At 35.9% G+C, this 14,424-nt stretch overlaps 1 protein-coding gene across 1 annotated transcript in view; it reads left to right on the top strand.

Moving 5' to 3' along the window:
- Window positions 1-11,907, top strand: part of PYROXD2 (pyridine nucleotide-disulphide oxidoreductase domain 2) — a 37,324-nt gene extending 25,417 nt beyond the window's left edge. The window contains exons 13-16 of the mRNA XM_051981837.1: window positions 5,482-5,636; window positions 7,859-7,965; window positions 8,837-8,957; window positions 10,058-11,907. Coding sequence (XP_051837797.1) covers window positions 5,482-5,636; window positions 7,859-7,965; window positions 8,837-8,957; window positions 10,058-10,128 — 454 coding nt within the window. The 3' untranslated portion in view covers window positions 10,129-11,907. The remainder of the gene's footprint in view (window positions 1-5,481; window positions 5,637-7,858; window positions 7,966-8,836; window positions 8,958-10,057) is intronic.
- Window positions 11,908-14,424: the final 2,517 nt, after the last annotated feature.

Here is a 14,424-nt window from a genome sequence, read left to right as displayed (position 1 = left end):
TCAAGTCAAGATGGTTTTATTTTGGTCTATTCATTGTCATTTAATTTTCCTCAGGATCACAGTCTGTGTGATCCATTTTTCTGGGCTGCTTTTTTCACTTTGCATTATCTCATAAAAATATCTACAGATTTCTCTGTATTTCTTATATTTGTTGGTATTTATAGCCTTATGGTATTCTATCATGTACCATATTTATTTAACTATCTCCCATTAATGGGCATTATTTTCAGTGTGTAGGGGTGAGGGTGTTTGTAACCATACCTAATGTTGCTTTGAAAACATTTGAACAGAGAGCTCCTGGTTTTGCTTGTTTTTGATAGCACTTGTAATATATATTTCCAAATATTTGATCAAAGGATATTATTTTTATAATGTAGTGCCAGATTGTGAAGGAGGTCTCTCCTCATATGATATATAAAAGTCAGTAAAAGTAAAGTCATTAATTCAATCATTAATTCATCCAACATTAAATAAGGTTATTATTTCTACCAATTTTGCCATTTCTACCTCTCTACACATTTCTTACATCTATCTCCTCCTCTCCTTCCTCATCCCCTTAGCTGTTTGTTCATTGTTTCTCAAAAGCTGTTCAATATATGCTTTATATGTGCCTAGAAATGTACCAATTTGTCTCACTCATAGATAGTAAACTCCTTAAGGGCTGGAATGGTTTTGCATTTAAACTCAGGTCCTCCTGACTTCAGGGCTGATGCTCTATCCACTGTGCTGTCTAGCTGTCCCCTGTTTTGCATTTGTTCTTGTATCCTCAGCACTTAGCAATTTACCTGACTCATGGCAGGTGCTTCATGAATGCTTATTAACTGGTTGTTTAAATTTGTCAATGACAAAATTACATGATTCAAGGTTTTTCTGACTACTCCCATCATCACTATAAATAAGCAAAATAGGATAGTGGAGAAAACATTATGTTTGGTACCTGTGGATCTGAGTTCAAATCCAGATTTTGCCACTGGCTGTAGGCATGATTTCTGGGCTTCAATTTTCTTATGTGTATGATGAGGCTATTGGACTATATGTCCCCTTAGCTCTCTTTCAGGTCTAGATTTTGATTCTGTAATTATATTTATGACATTCCCTTGATCTCTTAATTCCCCAACTTCCTGAACTCTGACAACTTTCATCTACCCTATTTCAATTATGGCACCCCTTCCAGGTTCTGGACTTTGAAGCTCCAACTTTAGTCTCCTGTCTTTGTACCTTTCCCATTCCCTTACTAAACTTCTCATTCTCCTGATGGCTTCTATCCCTCTACTCTTTTCTATCTCTTTTTCTTCCTTCTGGCTTCATTTGCCTCTATAACTAGTTAAATAATTCATTAGTCACTTTTCTATAATCACCAAACTCTCAGGTTTTTTTTCTATTTCTAAACTGCTAATCCTCAACTTTGGGCAACTCCTCCACCCCTTACAACCAATTTCTTTCCTGTGCCTGAGCTGCCAAACATCAATAGAAAAAGTCACCAAATTGTGCTGATTTCACCCATTATAAAAAATTTATGGTGTATAACTTCAAGTGGGTCCTTATAGTTGCTCAGCAATTCTATTCAGCTTTTATTGATTCTTTCTATTATTCCCCACAGCAAGTATTTCAGTTTTTCTTTTTTCCTCAAGGCCCAATACTCCCCCCACAACCCTTACTTTGCAAATGACATAGCTTCCAATTTCATCAAGAAGATTGAGGTTATCTGGTGGGAACTCCCTCAAACCCCTCTTTCTATATTTCAACATTTTTCAATATTTTATCTGTTATTTTCTTCCCTCCTTTATGAGACTGAAACATCCCTATTTTTGTCAAGTATCTACCCTGTTCTTTGATTCCATCTATCTCTGCCTTGTCTGGGATCTTTGTTCCTTCTGTCATCCCCTCTAATCTAATCCAACCTGCTCTGATCCAACCAGCATGCATTAAGTGGCTACTATGTGAAAAATACTATACTAGATGCTGGGGATATAAAGAAAAAAATGAACTTATATTCTTCTTTTTCTCTCATATATCTTTAATCATTCCTTCTCCTTCTAACCTGATCTCTTTCCACCTTGCTATAAATGTGCCCTATAATTTTTTGCCTATTCAGAAAAAGTCTTCCCTCTGCCCTTCATCCCTATCAAGTTTCTGCCCATGAATCTCTTCCCTATTATCACCAAATTTCCAGAAATGTAGTCCATTCCTTCCTCAACCCCCACTTCCTCCTTCACAGCTTGCTACCTGACCTCCATCTTCACCACTCTATCGAAACGACTTTTTGGTCATCACTGGTCTCATTATTACTCTGTCCAAAGGTTTCTAATTAGCCTTTGTCACCCAAGACCTCCTTCATAATTTTTGATTCTATTGACTAACCTATTTCTAAATAAAATTTCCTTGGTTGGTTTCCAAGATATGTTCTCTTTCTCCTTTTACTCTTCTAATTCCTTTTTCCATCAACTTCTTTCTAAACAATTTAAAACTGATCTTCTTTAAGGTTTTGTCCTTGATCTTCTCCTCTTGTTAAACATTCTCTTTCATTCATTCCATTAGGATGACAATTACTTTTACTCAAATGAATCACACATCACAGTCTCCATTTTCTGACCTTTCTCCTAAAAGTCAGATGTGATTTTCATATTGCCTACCAGACAGCTCTACCTTTATGTCCCAAAAGAATTTAAAGTTCAATATGTGAATATTGAAAATGTCAAACATGTACAATTCTTCTAAACATATTTTCACAATTATCATGCTGCACAAGAAAAATCAGATCAAAAAGGAGAAAGAAAGAGGGGGGAAAAAGCAAACCACCACAACAAAAAAAGTGAAAATACTGTTGTGATTCACACTCAATCTCCATAGTTCTCTTTCTGGATGCAGATGGCTCTCTCCATCACAAGTTTATTAGAATTGGCCTGACTCACTTCATTGTTGGAAAGAGCCATGTCTGTCAGAATTGATCACCACATAACCTTGTTGCTCTGTACAATATTCTCACTTCACTTAGCATCAGTTCATATCAGTCTCTCCAAGCCTTTTTGAAATCATGCTGATCTTTTCTTATAGAACAAGAATATTCTATTCCATTTATATAACCATAACTTATTCAGCCATTTCCCATCTGATGGACATCCCCTCAGTTTCTAGTTCCTTGTCACTACAAGAAAAGGTTGCTACAAATATTTTTGTACATGTGAGTTTTTTTCCCTTTTCATGATCTCTCTGAGATATAGACCCAGTTGAGACACTGCTAGATCAAAGAATATGTATGCAGAGCTTAATAGTCTTTTGGACAAGTTCCAAATTTCTTTCCAGGATGTTGGATTAGTCCACAACTCCACCAACAATATAGTAATGTCCCCAGTCTTCCCACAACCCCTCCAGCATTTATCATTATCTTTTCCTGTCATTTTAGACAATATGAGAAGTGATAACTCACATTTGTTTTAATTTACATTTTTCTAATCAATAGTGTAAAACATCTATATCTTTAGCTATAGATAAAGGTCTATAGTTATATATGCAGATATAGATATAAGCATTTTCCCTGCTTTATAATGCAGTGTGTTTTGCTAGAAATAGTTTGAACTGAGCATCCAAAGAAACCTTAATTTGAATCCTGTTTCTGATACTTCCAAGTTTTGTGACCATGGGCAAATTTAGTACTCCAGATGGTGGAATGGTTATCAATAATATACATGGTACCTTGATCACAAAATTTGAGGAAGGATCAAATGAGAAATATATGAAAGACGCTTTGTCAACTTTTGTCACAAAAAGTGTGATGTAAATGTCAGTTACTTATTATTATAGCAATATCCCTCTTAAACCTAACTACCTACTTCCCTTTTAAGAATGATAATAAGAATAATAACTAATGACATTCACATATATAAAGTTTACAAAGCATGTTATATGCATTGTTTCTTTTGAGCCTCATAACACTAATCCCTACTTTCCTTTCTGTGAGATGCACACATACATATCCAGAGACCATTCTTAATAACTTAGATTTTAAAACTCAAAGAAACTGAAAAGCATCTGATCAAACCTCCTTATATTTATAGAAGAGGAAACTGAAGTTTGGAATGATTAATGTCAAAATCCTATCACTCACATTTGGTCTTACTTCAGATAATAGATTGCTGTCATACTCCTCTCCCCACCTCCCCCAAATAAAATTATATATTATTCACTTTAATTTTTTTCTGTTTTTTATATTGCTATCACTATCAAAATAGTTTCTTCTTAGTTCTATTTACTTCATTTTGTATCCTGTACTTCTCTGAATTCTTCCTTTTCCTCATTGTTATATGGCATAGTAACATTCCATCAAATTGATGTAAAGCACTAGGGAGTACAGTAGAGTCAGAGGTCCTGGGTTCAAATCCTAACTATGACGCTTAGTCCCTATGTGATCTTAAACAGTTTCCTCAGGTATAAAAGGAAGAAGCTGAAGTAGATTGCCTCTGAAATCCACCTTCACCTGTGATTTCACTGATATGGGGAACTTTACACTTCTTAGTACTTTTTCTGTGACTTATATGCTTAGAAAATTGCTTAGAGCATTGATTGGTTAAATGACTTGCCGAAGATCACACAATCAGTATATAATCTTCCTGGTTTTGAAGCCAGCTCTCTATTTACAATAGTCCATTTTTGTTGTTGTTGTCATTCAGTTGTTATGATTCCCATTTTTGAGGCAAAGATACTAAAGTGGTTTGCCATTTCCTCCATCACTTTATAGATGAGGAAATGTAGGCAACTCAGGTTAATTAAGTGGCTTGGGGTCACTCTGATGGTATCTGAGGCAAGATTTGAACACAAGATGAGTCTTCCTCATTTCAAATCCAATGTCTATTCACTGTACCACCTAGCTGTCCTACCGGATTAACATTTACTTGTTTCCAATTCTTTGTAATCGCAAAAACAGCTCCTGAGAATATTTTGTTATTTATGAAAGTTTTCTTTCTGTCTTTAACTTCTTTATTTTAGTCTCCCTAGATGTGGATTATCCAAATTCAAAAATGTGGTCACTTTCTGGGCATAAGTTCAATTTGCTTTCCAGAATGACTGTATTCATTCAGAGGCTCATTAACAGTATATTATTAGTAGTATGTTTTTCCCCAAGCTCTATAACACTAAGGAAAAATCCTTAAAAAATATTTTTACCTGCTTTATTATTTCCTCTATCCTTTCTAGAACAGAAATCGTAGTAGCCAATTATATCCAAGAATGGAATTAGGACCTAATGAGGAGATTCATTGATAGCTTTCTGACATCCCCAGGCTATAAAAGATGTACTCTCTGAAACTCTGGGAGATAATTGCTTTAAGAATCCAAGTAAGAGTAAAATGGTTTATAGGATCTTCTAAAAAACTGATAATTTTCTAGGAGAGTGACCTCAGATCATATTCCCTTGCAGTTTTCTTTTAAATCTCCTTCTTCTCAAGAGATCTAATTCCTCTTTCTGCTTCTCTTTCTTTGACTCAGGCCAATGATTGAACTTTGTATTCCATCATCACTGGACCCCACATTGGCTCCACCTGGCTGCCATGTTATCTCACTCTTCACTCAGTACACTCCCTACACCATGACAGGTGGAAAGATCTGGGATGAGCAAGAGAGAAATACGTATGCTGACAGAGGTAAAGCAAAGGAGACACTCAGTCATTGTCTCCAGAATGATGCCTATGGAATGAAAACCTTGTCTCATTCTTTCCTACCCCAAACCCTACTATTCTCTCACTGGTGTCCCTTTCACCCTACTTTTCCACTTTCCTCAGGCTTCTCCTAACCTAAAAGGGTACTCAAGATCTGTGAGAACCTCCTGGCTATCTGTTTTTTCTTCCTCTCCTTCTTGACTCTTTGAGTCTTATGGGCAGGAATCATTTCTTACCAGCTTCTTGAGATATAAGTGGGTAGGAAAATGTGGCAAACAAAAAGATCATCCCAATTTTAGACTTCAAAGTGTCAAGATAGGGGTTCCTTATCTTATTATGTCATGAACCCTTTTGGTAGGCTGGTGAAGCCCATAAATCCCTTTTTGAAATAATGTTTTTCAATGTACAAAATAAAATACATAGGATTACAAAGAAATCAAATATAATGAGATATAATTATCAAATTAAAAACAATATTCCACATATATATATAGAAGAGAGATTAGACTTTTTTCACTTGCCTCCAGAATACAGAGCAATGATTAGAAATCAAAGAGTGGATATAAGAAAAAGCTTCCTCATGGATGCCTAGATAATCCAAAAGTAGCATGGGCTGTTTCTCAAGGTGATGAGCTCCCTGTCATAAGAGGTATCCAGATGGAGACTGGCTGATTAACTTTTCATTTTGGATGGAAAGGGGATTTCTGTCTACAGGTAGAAATAGCTGACTTCTAAAGTCTTTTCCAACTCAGAAATTCTGGGCTTATGCACAAGGTTTTCCACAGTCCAAAGTAGAGAATCTTAACACCTTATGTGTTGCTAGCTCTTGTCCTCAGATTACTATTCTGTCTTAGAGTGAGGCAAGACCTTCAAAGGAGAAAACAAGCTCAGAACCTTTAGCTTTACGTGACACAGGCATGGACTTGTCCCAGAGAGCTTCTTTTGTTTTTCCTAGAAAGATTTCATACAACACAAGAGAAATGTAAGAATCTAATTAAAAAATTGCTTAAGACAACACAAAGTCCATGAATATTGTTGGAGCAAACACAAAGCACATAGTTCTCAATAGAAGTGGTTCCTCACTTGGCCCTAACTGGTCTCCGTCTTAGCTTGATTAATTTCTTTTAAAAAATGTTTTATTGATGTTTTCTGTTTTTCTATCACTATTATTTCCAAATATACTTCCCCCACACTGAATCCTTCCTTATGATGTCAGAGGGAAAAAAACAAATTATACCATTCCCCAGAACAATGTCTAGCAGCATATATAACATTCCATATCTGTAGTTACCTACTTCTGTAATAAAAGGAGGGAAGTATGTTTCATCAATTCTGATTTATTTTAGAAGTAATTGAAAAAAAGCAAATCAGCCTGGACAAGCTAAAATTGCTTTAATTGCTTTTTAGTTCATTCTCTAATAGTACCAAGGGCTTCGCCATTGCACTTCAAAGTTTCTGGGATCTTATATACATACATACATACATACATACACATATGTTACATGTAATTGTGCATTATATTATATATTATATAATTATTATGTATAGTTACATATTATTGATTAGTGTTTATTTTATTAACTATTGATATGATTATTATATATCATGTAACTATTTGACATATAAATATATATTATGTGACATTACATTTGACATATAAATATATATTATATAATTATATAAAAATATATATTATTGTATGTTTATTCATGTGGGTGCATATAGGCATATGTGTGCATAAGCACATACCTATTTGTATATAGAGATATATGTGCACATGTGTGCATGTTAGCTTGATGTCTATTTATGTGCATTGTATAGCAATAAAGCCATGTATGTGTATATAGTGGTATATATATGCATATATATGCTTTCATATAGTATACATGTACATATAGAGAGAGATATAAGTCTAGATTTCCTTTCCTATTAGAGAAGGAATTGTTTCTGCTTTTCACTGTGTCATTAGTATTTAGTATCACCAATATTGTATCATCAGTATTTAGCACAATGCTTTGCATGTAGCAGACACTTAATAAAAGCTTTAAAAAAATTATTCATTAATATTAATAGATTTAGCCCTTAAAGAATCCTTTCCCTTTAACCAGGAAGTTAATTTATTTGTCTATGTATGGTTTTCCTTGGACCTTTACATTCTCCCCTTTCTGCTAATATATCCTTATTTCCCTAATATTTGTAATTTTTAGTGTTTGACTGCATTGAGGCCTATGCCCCAGGCTTCAAGAAATCAGTAATCGGCAGAGACATCCTGACACCACCTGATCTCGAGAGAGTCTTTGGACTTCCTGGAGGGGTGAGCCATGTTGCTAAAATCTTTCTCTATCCTTCTCCCTTCTACTTGTCTTAAAGAGGCCAGATCAATGCTGGAGCTTCTCTCTTTATCTTTTGTCTCTTTGGGCTCAATGTGACACCCATCCCTCCCTTGAAGTCTAAGGGTCTGAAAAGCATACAAAGGGAGACCCAGAAGGGGCACAGGCCATAGCTGGAAGGATGCCAGAAAAGTGGGGAGGTGGGCACAGCTGTGGGGGCATTGGAGTAGAAGTCAGCTATTGAGGGCAGTAAATGTGTCTTGTCCTCCTGCTAAATATCTGTAGTTGCCACCTGAGTCTGACATTATCCATGGAAGTGCCCTCTGACCCGAGGCATCTCTTGATTTCTGTCCCTGTGGAGCTGGATTTAGTCTCTTTTTTCTACCAAGTCACTCTGCCCTTTCATGATATAACTCCTTTTTTTGGCTTGGTTTCATTCCAATAATAAATAATAGCTAAAATGTCTATAGAACTTTAAGGTCTGCAAAGCACAAATTTGCAAGTCTTAAATCCTAGCATAGCTTAAATCCAAGCATCCTTGTTGATTTATTGAAGTTTATCACATTTGATCCTCCCAGCAACCCTGGAGGTAGGGCTGCTATTACTATCCCCATTATATGAATGAAAAGATTGACTGACACAGATTATGTGATTCATAATGTGTAATGGGTGTGATTCACCCATTTATACAGCTAGTAAGTGGATGAGGCTAGCTTCCAATTTAGGACTAATCCTCAGTCCAAATCCAGCTCTCTTTCTACTATGTTACCTAACTGTATGGAAGATGGGACAATTAAAACAGAGGTCAGTCTAATTCTCTAGTTACCCAGCAGTTCCCTTTTCTGTCCCCTATAGAACATATTCCATGGAGCCATGTCCCTGGATCAGCTCTATTTTGCCAGACCGCTGCCACCCCACTCCAACTACCGCTCTCCAATCCGGGGTCTGTACCTCTGTGGCAGTGGCGCCCATCCAGGTATGTGATCAATGCTCATGCATTTCATGGATTTGGCAATTGTGGAGGATCAATGGTTGGGGGCCTTTCAGAAGTAGAAAAGAGAATGGACTGATTGTGAGGGGCACAGAGTCTTGAATTTTTTTACTCCTCATACTCCCAATATTAATGAATTTTTTTGTCACTGAAATTCCATATTGAAATTTTTGTTAAGATATCTACATTATTAGTTCTTAATGTTTTTGTATTGTAATAGACCCCTTTGCCAATCTAGTAAAACCTATCAATCCATTGCCATAAGAATGTTTTTAATTGCACAAAAGTAATATACACAGGACTACAAAGGAAACAATTACACTGAAATATTAAAAAAAAAAAAGTTTGGGGCAGTTAGATGGCACAATGGATAGAATACTGGCCCTGAATTCAGGAGAACCTGAGTTCAAATCCAGACTCAGACACTTAACACCCAGCTGTGTGACCTTGGACAAGTAACTTAACCCAAATTGCTTCAAAAACCAAACCAAACAAACAAATATATTAAAAAAAAAAAAAAAAAACAAGTTCACAGACTCCAGATTAATCATCACTCACCTAAACAATGGACTTCTAGAAAAACAAGAACCCACTTTCTAGTTGATAACTGAGATTTCCTGCCATTTTTTCCTTTTTCCACTACCAACAACAACCCAAAAGCAAGCATGAGACCAAAAGATTTCTGAGCCAGAAGAGATCTTAGGTTTTTAACCTGACTTCCTCATTTTATAGTATAGGAAGTGACTCACATCTAGAGAGAAGGATGACATGCCATGGTCACGACCAGCTGACTAGGGCGGAGCCGGGACAAGGACCTGTCAGTTTGCCCAACTCCCAAGCCTAACATGTTTTTCACCACCCCTCACTGCATCCTTGAGCATCTCATGATACACATGTGCCAGTGAGGACTGAGAACCATATCTCATCTTCAATTATTTTCACTTCTCTTGGTATTTACTAGTTTGATATAATGGAAGTTTTATAATACAGTGGCACAGTCTGGGGCCTCTGCATGCTTGTTGCCTGCCCCTTTCCCTAAGCAGTTTGAGAAATGGGAAGTGAAAGGACTTATTTTCCTTTTCTAGGAGGAGGTGTTATGGGAGCAGCTGGACGCAATGCAGCTCAAGTGGCCTTTGAAGATTTCAAGAATTTTTGAGCCACTGAACTGACTTAAGAAAGAGCTACTGTGAAGACCCTGAGGGCTCTGTCTACCCATAAGTTCAACTTTATAAGACCCTCTCTTTTAAACCAGAATATATCTGGATAGTTGAGACCTTACATCAAAGTGGTATAATCAAGAATGCTATCTTTGGAGTCAAAAGAAACCTATGTTAGAATCCCATGAATTGGGTTTATGTGTCTTTTGACCATGAGCAAGGTATACAACATTTCTGAGCCTTAATGTCCTCATCTGATGATAATAATTCCTGTAACACCTACCTCATAAGATTGTTGAGAGGGTCAAATACGGTTACATGTATAAAAGTACTATCAATGTCAGCCATTATAATGGTTACTAGTATCTAATGGGATATGGATAGTATGTAGTAATTTTATAACAATGGGACCCCCAAATATGATTACAGATACAGCAATCACACATCTCAGATATCCTGGGAAAATACCAATTTAAATTTTAAATCATGCTTGAATTCTTGTTATGAATACAAATTGATTTATTTTCTGAATGAATCTGAAATCTTGAAAAATCTTTATTTAAAAAATTTTACATAAATATTCATTAGTGAAATTGGTCTAAAATTCTCTTTCTGTGCTTTGTCTCTCTCTGGTTGTGAGACTATATTTGTCTCAAAAAAAGGATTAATTTCCCATTTTTATAAATAATGTTTGTAAAATAGTTATTAATTGTTCTCTAAATGATTGATAGAATTTACTAGTATAACTATCTGGATTAGAAACTCCCCCACTTTCAGTAGTTTATTTAGGGTTTGTTCAATTTTTTTTCCAAGTTTGATCAGTTAAGTTTTCTACATCTTATTTTTGGTATTTGCAGACACTAATTTTTTCCTTTAAATTCACAGTTTTGTTGTTGAAATAGTTTCTGATAATTATCTTTCCTCTTTGTTATGAATTTATCCCATTCGTTTTAAGTTTGATTTTCCTTCCTTTTTTTTTTTCTTTTTTGAGCTGGGTAGATAATAGTTTTCTAATTTTGTTAGCTGACAAAAAGCAAAACAAAACATTGCCTAGTTTTACTTATCAGTTCTATAATCTCAATCTCAGTTTTCAGAAAACAAAGTACACTTAACACAAAGCTGTGCCAAAAGAATATCTTTAGTTAGACCATATGTCTTGATTTTTGTTTGAGAAAATATTACTATAGTCATCACATATATAAAATGTGAGTAACAGAAACAAACAAATAGATAAAATGTGAGTGCATGGGGGAAAGAGAAAAACTTTTTAGGAGGTACTAGGCTTCCCAGATTGGGTCAGGCATCCAAATGCATCTTCAGAGGATGGCAACATGTTTTGACTCTCATAACAAGATGCTTATGCAGAAGTGATCCTTTGTGAGAAATTTGTTAGAATGATTATTCAGTTATAATTTGTTACCTTTTTCCTTTGTAGTCATGTGATAGAACACCACAATTTTCATATAAACAGAGAAATTACTACCAGCCTAGCAAATTTTTCCAAGGCAAGCAACAAGGCCAGGTTAGGTACGATTATGAGCAGGGCTTGGTTTGGGCATGATTATTAAATCAGCTGGTTTTATTCTAAGGACAGATGTTTTTATCTCCCCTTCTTCCATTTTTAGTCTCCCAGATACCTATCCTTCTTCCTGGTAAAGAATTCAGAAGTCAGCTACTCAATCTCTTCATTTTTGCAGATGAGGAAACTGAATCTTAGACAGTTTAAGGGACTTGTCTAAGGTCACATGGAAAATAATAAAATTACTTGTCCTTCAAAACCTGAGCTATTTGTGTGATATATTATAGACCTTTAGGATTTTAGCTCTTCTGAGGATATTCATAGCTTTTCAGGAACCTTTAGATGACTAAAAGCTTTTAACACCCAAGAGACAACCTCTGGTGGTTGAACTTCAGGCACGATGAACAATGGAAATGGAAATATTTTTTGAGCATTCATAACAATTATAATAATTCACATTTCTAAAAGAGTATTTTAAGGTTTACAGAGCACTTTGTTCATAGCCCCCTGTGAAGCAGGTGGTACAAGGAGGCTTACTTGTAAGGGCAGCCTTTCACACAGGCAGACATGGACAAACCTCCAAAGAGCCTCTCTTGAAAGACTTGTCTGTCTCCATAGCAACCCTTCTCTGATCAGAAAGCACCCTGGCCATTGCAGCTGGCCTGCTTTTTAATAGACTAGGAAGAAGTACTGAATCATCGGGGATGCCAGAGATGGTGAGAGTGCCTCAAACACATTAATCTTGTATTGTTCGTTATATTTGAGACTATATGCTTTTTTAATATATTGGAGTCAGAGAGTCCAGGCTTAAGCTTAGTAACTCTTCTGGCTGATGGCTAGGAATAGTGGCTTAAGTTGAAAGTCTAGATCTTGAAAAAAGAATTCAGAATGGTTTCTTTGGCCAGGTTCTAGTCTGAGCTTTGCCCCTAACTTGCTTTATAACCTTGGGCCATTTCTCTTTCTCATTTCCCTCATCTATAAAATGGGGGACTTAAGTGAAGTGATCTAACTCTAGCTCTAATATCTACAACTGGATGAATTTATAATTCTTTGCTAACAGAAAAATAGATCTCCATCAGAAAAAAGGACTCAACCAGCTGGGAATACATGGGACTGAAAGGTGGGTACTTTTTCTTCTTCTCCCCACCCTTAGAAAAAAACAGGATATTCTAGTCTTGTCCCCTTTCTATTTCTTTGGCCTTCAGTTTCTCTTTTGATAGGTAACAGCATGGATTGTAGCAGTGTTATTTTTATTTCAAAAATTGAAATGAAAATGTCATATGAGTAATTTTTCTCCCTCTTGGATAATTCCTAGTTATCACCATGTTCTACTATAAATGTTCCTTATGCTTTGAGGGAAAATTTTTATTTTATGCTTTAAAAAAAAAAGAACAAGGATATTTTTATAGACCTTCAGAGGTCAGCCAACCCAAACAAGGGTACATGAAAAAAATCTCCTCTACCACATCTCTGAGGGACACTTATCCAGACTCTGATTCTCTCCTTGCAGTGACAAGGAGCTCGGAGGGCAGTTTGATTCATTCTTGGACATCTCTGATGATTAGAAAGTTCTTTCTTATATTGAGCCAAAATTTGCCTCCTTCTGACTTCCATTCATTAATCCTAGTTTTTTCCCTTGGGTAACCCTGGGTAAACATTATTTGTTTCTTTTATCTTTCCTCCTATATGATGGTTTCCTAGTCACCCTGTTGGCCATCCTATTTCTCTATAAGTCTTTAGTATTATGGAGAATTCAAGACCTATATTTGAATATAATATATCAGATGTGATCTGACAAGAGCAGAGTATATGATAGGATTATTTTTTCCTCATGATCTGGACACTGTACTTCTGAGTATTACTCTGAATATTCTGAGTTTGGAGTGAATCAAAATCCCTAAGTCTTTCCCCATAAACTCTCGCCAAACCAAATCTCCCCAGTTTTGTACTACTGCAATTGATTCTTTTGATTCTAGGACAGAATTTTACATTGATTTCTGGTAAATCTCTTCTTGTTGGAATATTCCCATATGGATTTGTTTATCCCCAAAGTGCAAGACAAAAATGTTTAAAAGAAAAGGGTGTACAAGCAATGATTTCTTCAGAATGATACAACTGACTATAATATATAGCCCTTTTATGGTAGTAAATAATCTTTCAGAACCCTTCCTCAAGATAGCATCCATGTTTGCTGTTATCTAGAACCTCGATTCCCAAATATAAGAATGCAGAAATAGGTAACAAGGACCAGAAGGTGAAATACTAGGCTCTGGAGCATATGAGGTGCCTCAGTCTCCATCTTGTCACTCAACTCTCTTTTAATTTCTTTAGCCTTAACCCAATCACTTTAAAAATATGTTCCATTGGGAAAGCACTTTCCTCAGAGTAATGAGACCCGTTAGGAAACAGGAATCTTCAGTTCTGTCCATAAGCTTCTGTGTGATTTGGCAGAAGTGTCAAGTTCTAAGAACAACTCATGGTTTCCTTTTCTGTAAAATGAAGGGATTAGACCATAGGATCTTTAAAATCTCCTCCCCCTCTGACATTTTATGACTCTTACCACCCCCAGGATATGACAATCCCAAAGAAAAGGCAGACCATGAAGAAGAGTGGGAGAGAAGACATAGATTATCTTCTTTTTTTTTTTTTTCAACTTTCAAGTTTTTATTTTACCTTCTGAGGAAGTGACTCTTAATGTAACTTCCCTTGGGGAAGTATCTAATTGGAGGTTAGTTGACCATTGACTAACTAGCTGTTAAGTTAGATAATTTTAAGC

Source organism: Antechinus flavipes, chromosome 2, assembly GCF_016432865.1.
Source record: "Antechinus flavipes isolate AdamAnt ecotype Samford, QLD, Australia chromosome 2, AdamAnt_v2, whole genome shotgun sequence".
Classification (NCBI taxonomy): domain Eukaryota; kingdom Metazoa; phylum Chordata; class Mammalia; order Dasyuromorphia; family Dasyuridae; genus Antechinus; species Antechinus flavipes.
The sequence above is the reverse complement of the archived record's forward strand: the minus strand, read 5'-3'. Positions and strand labels throughout refer to the sequence as shown.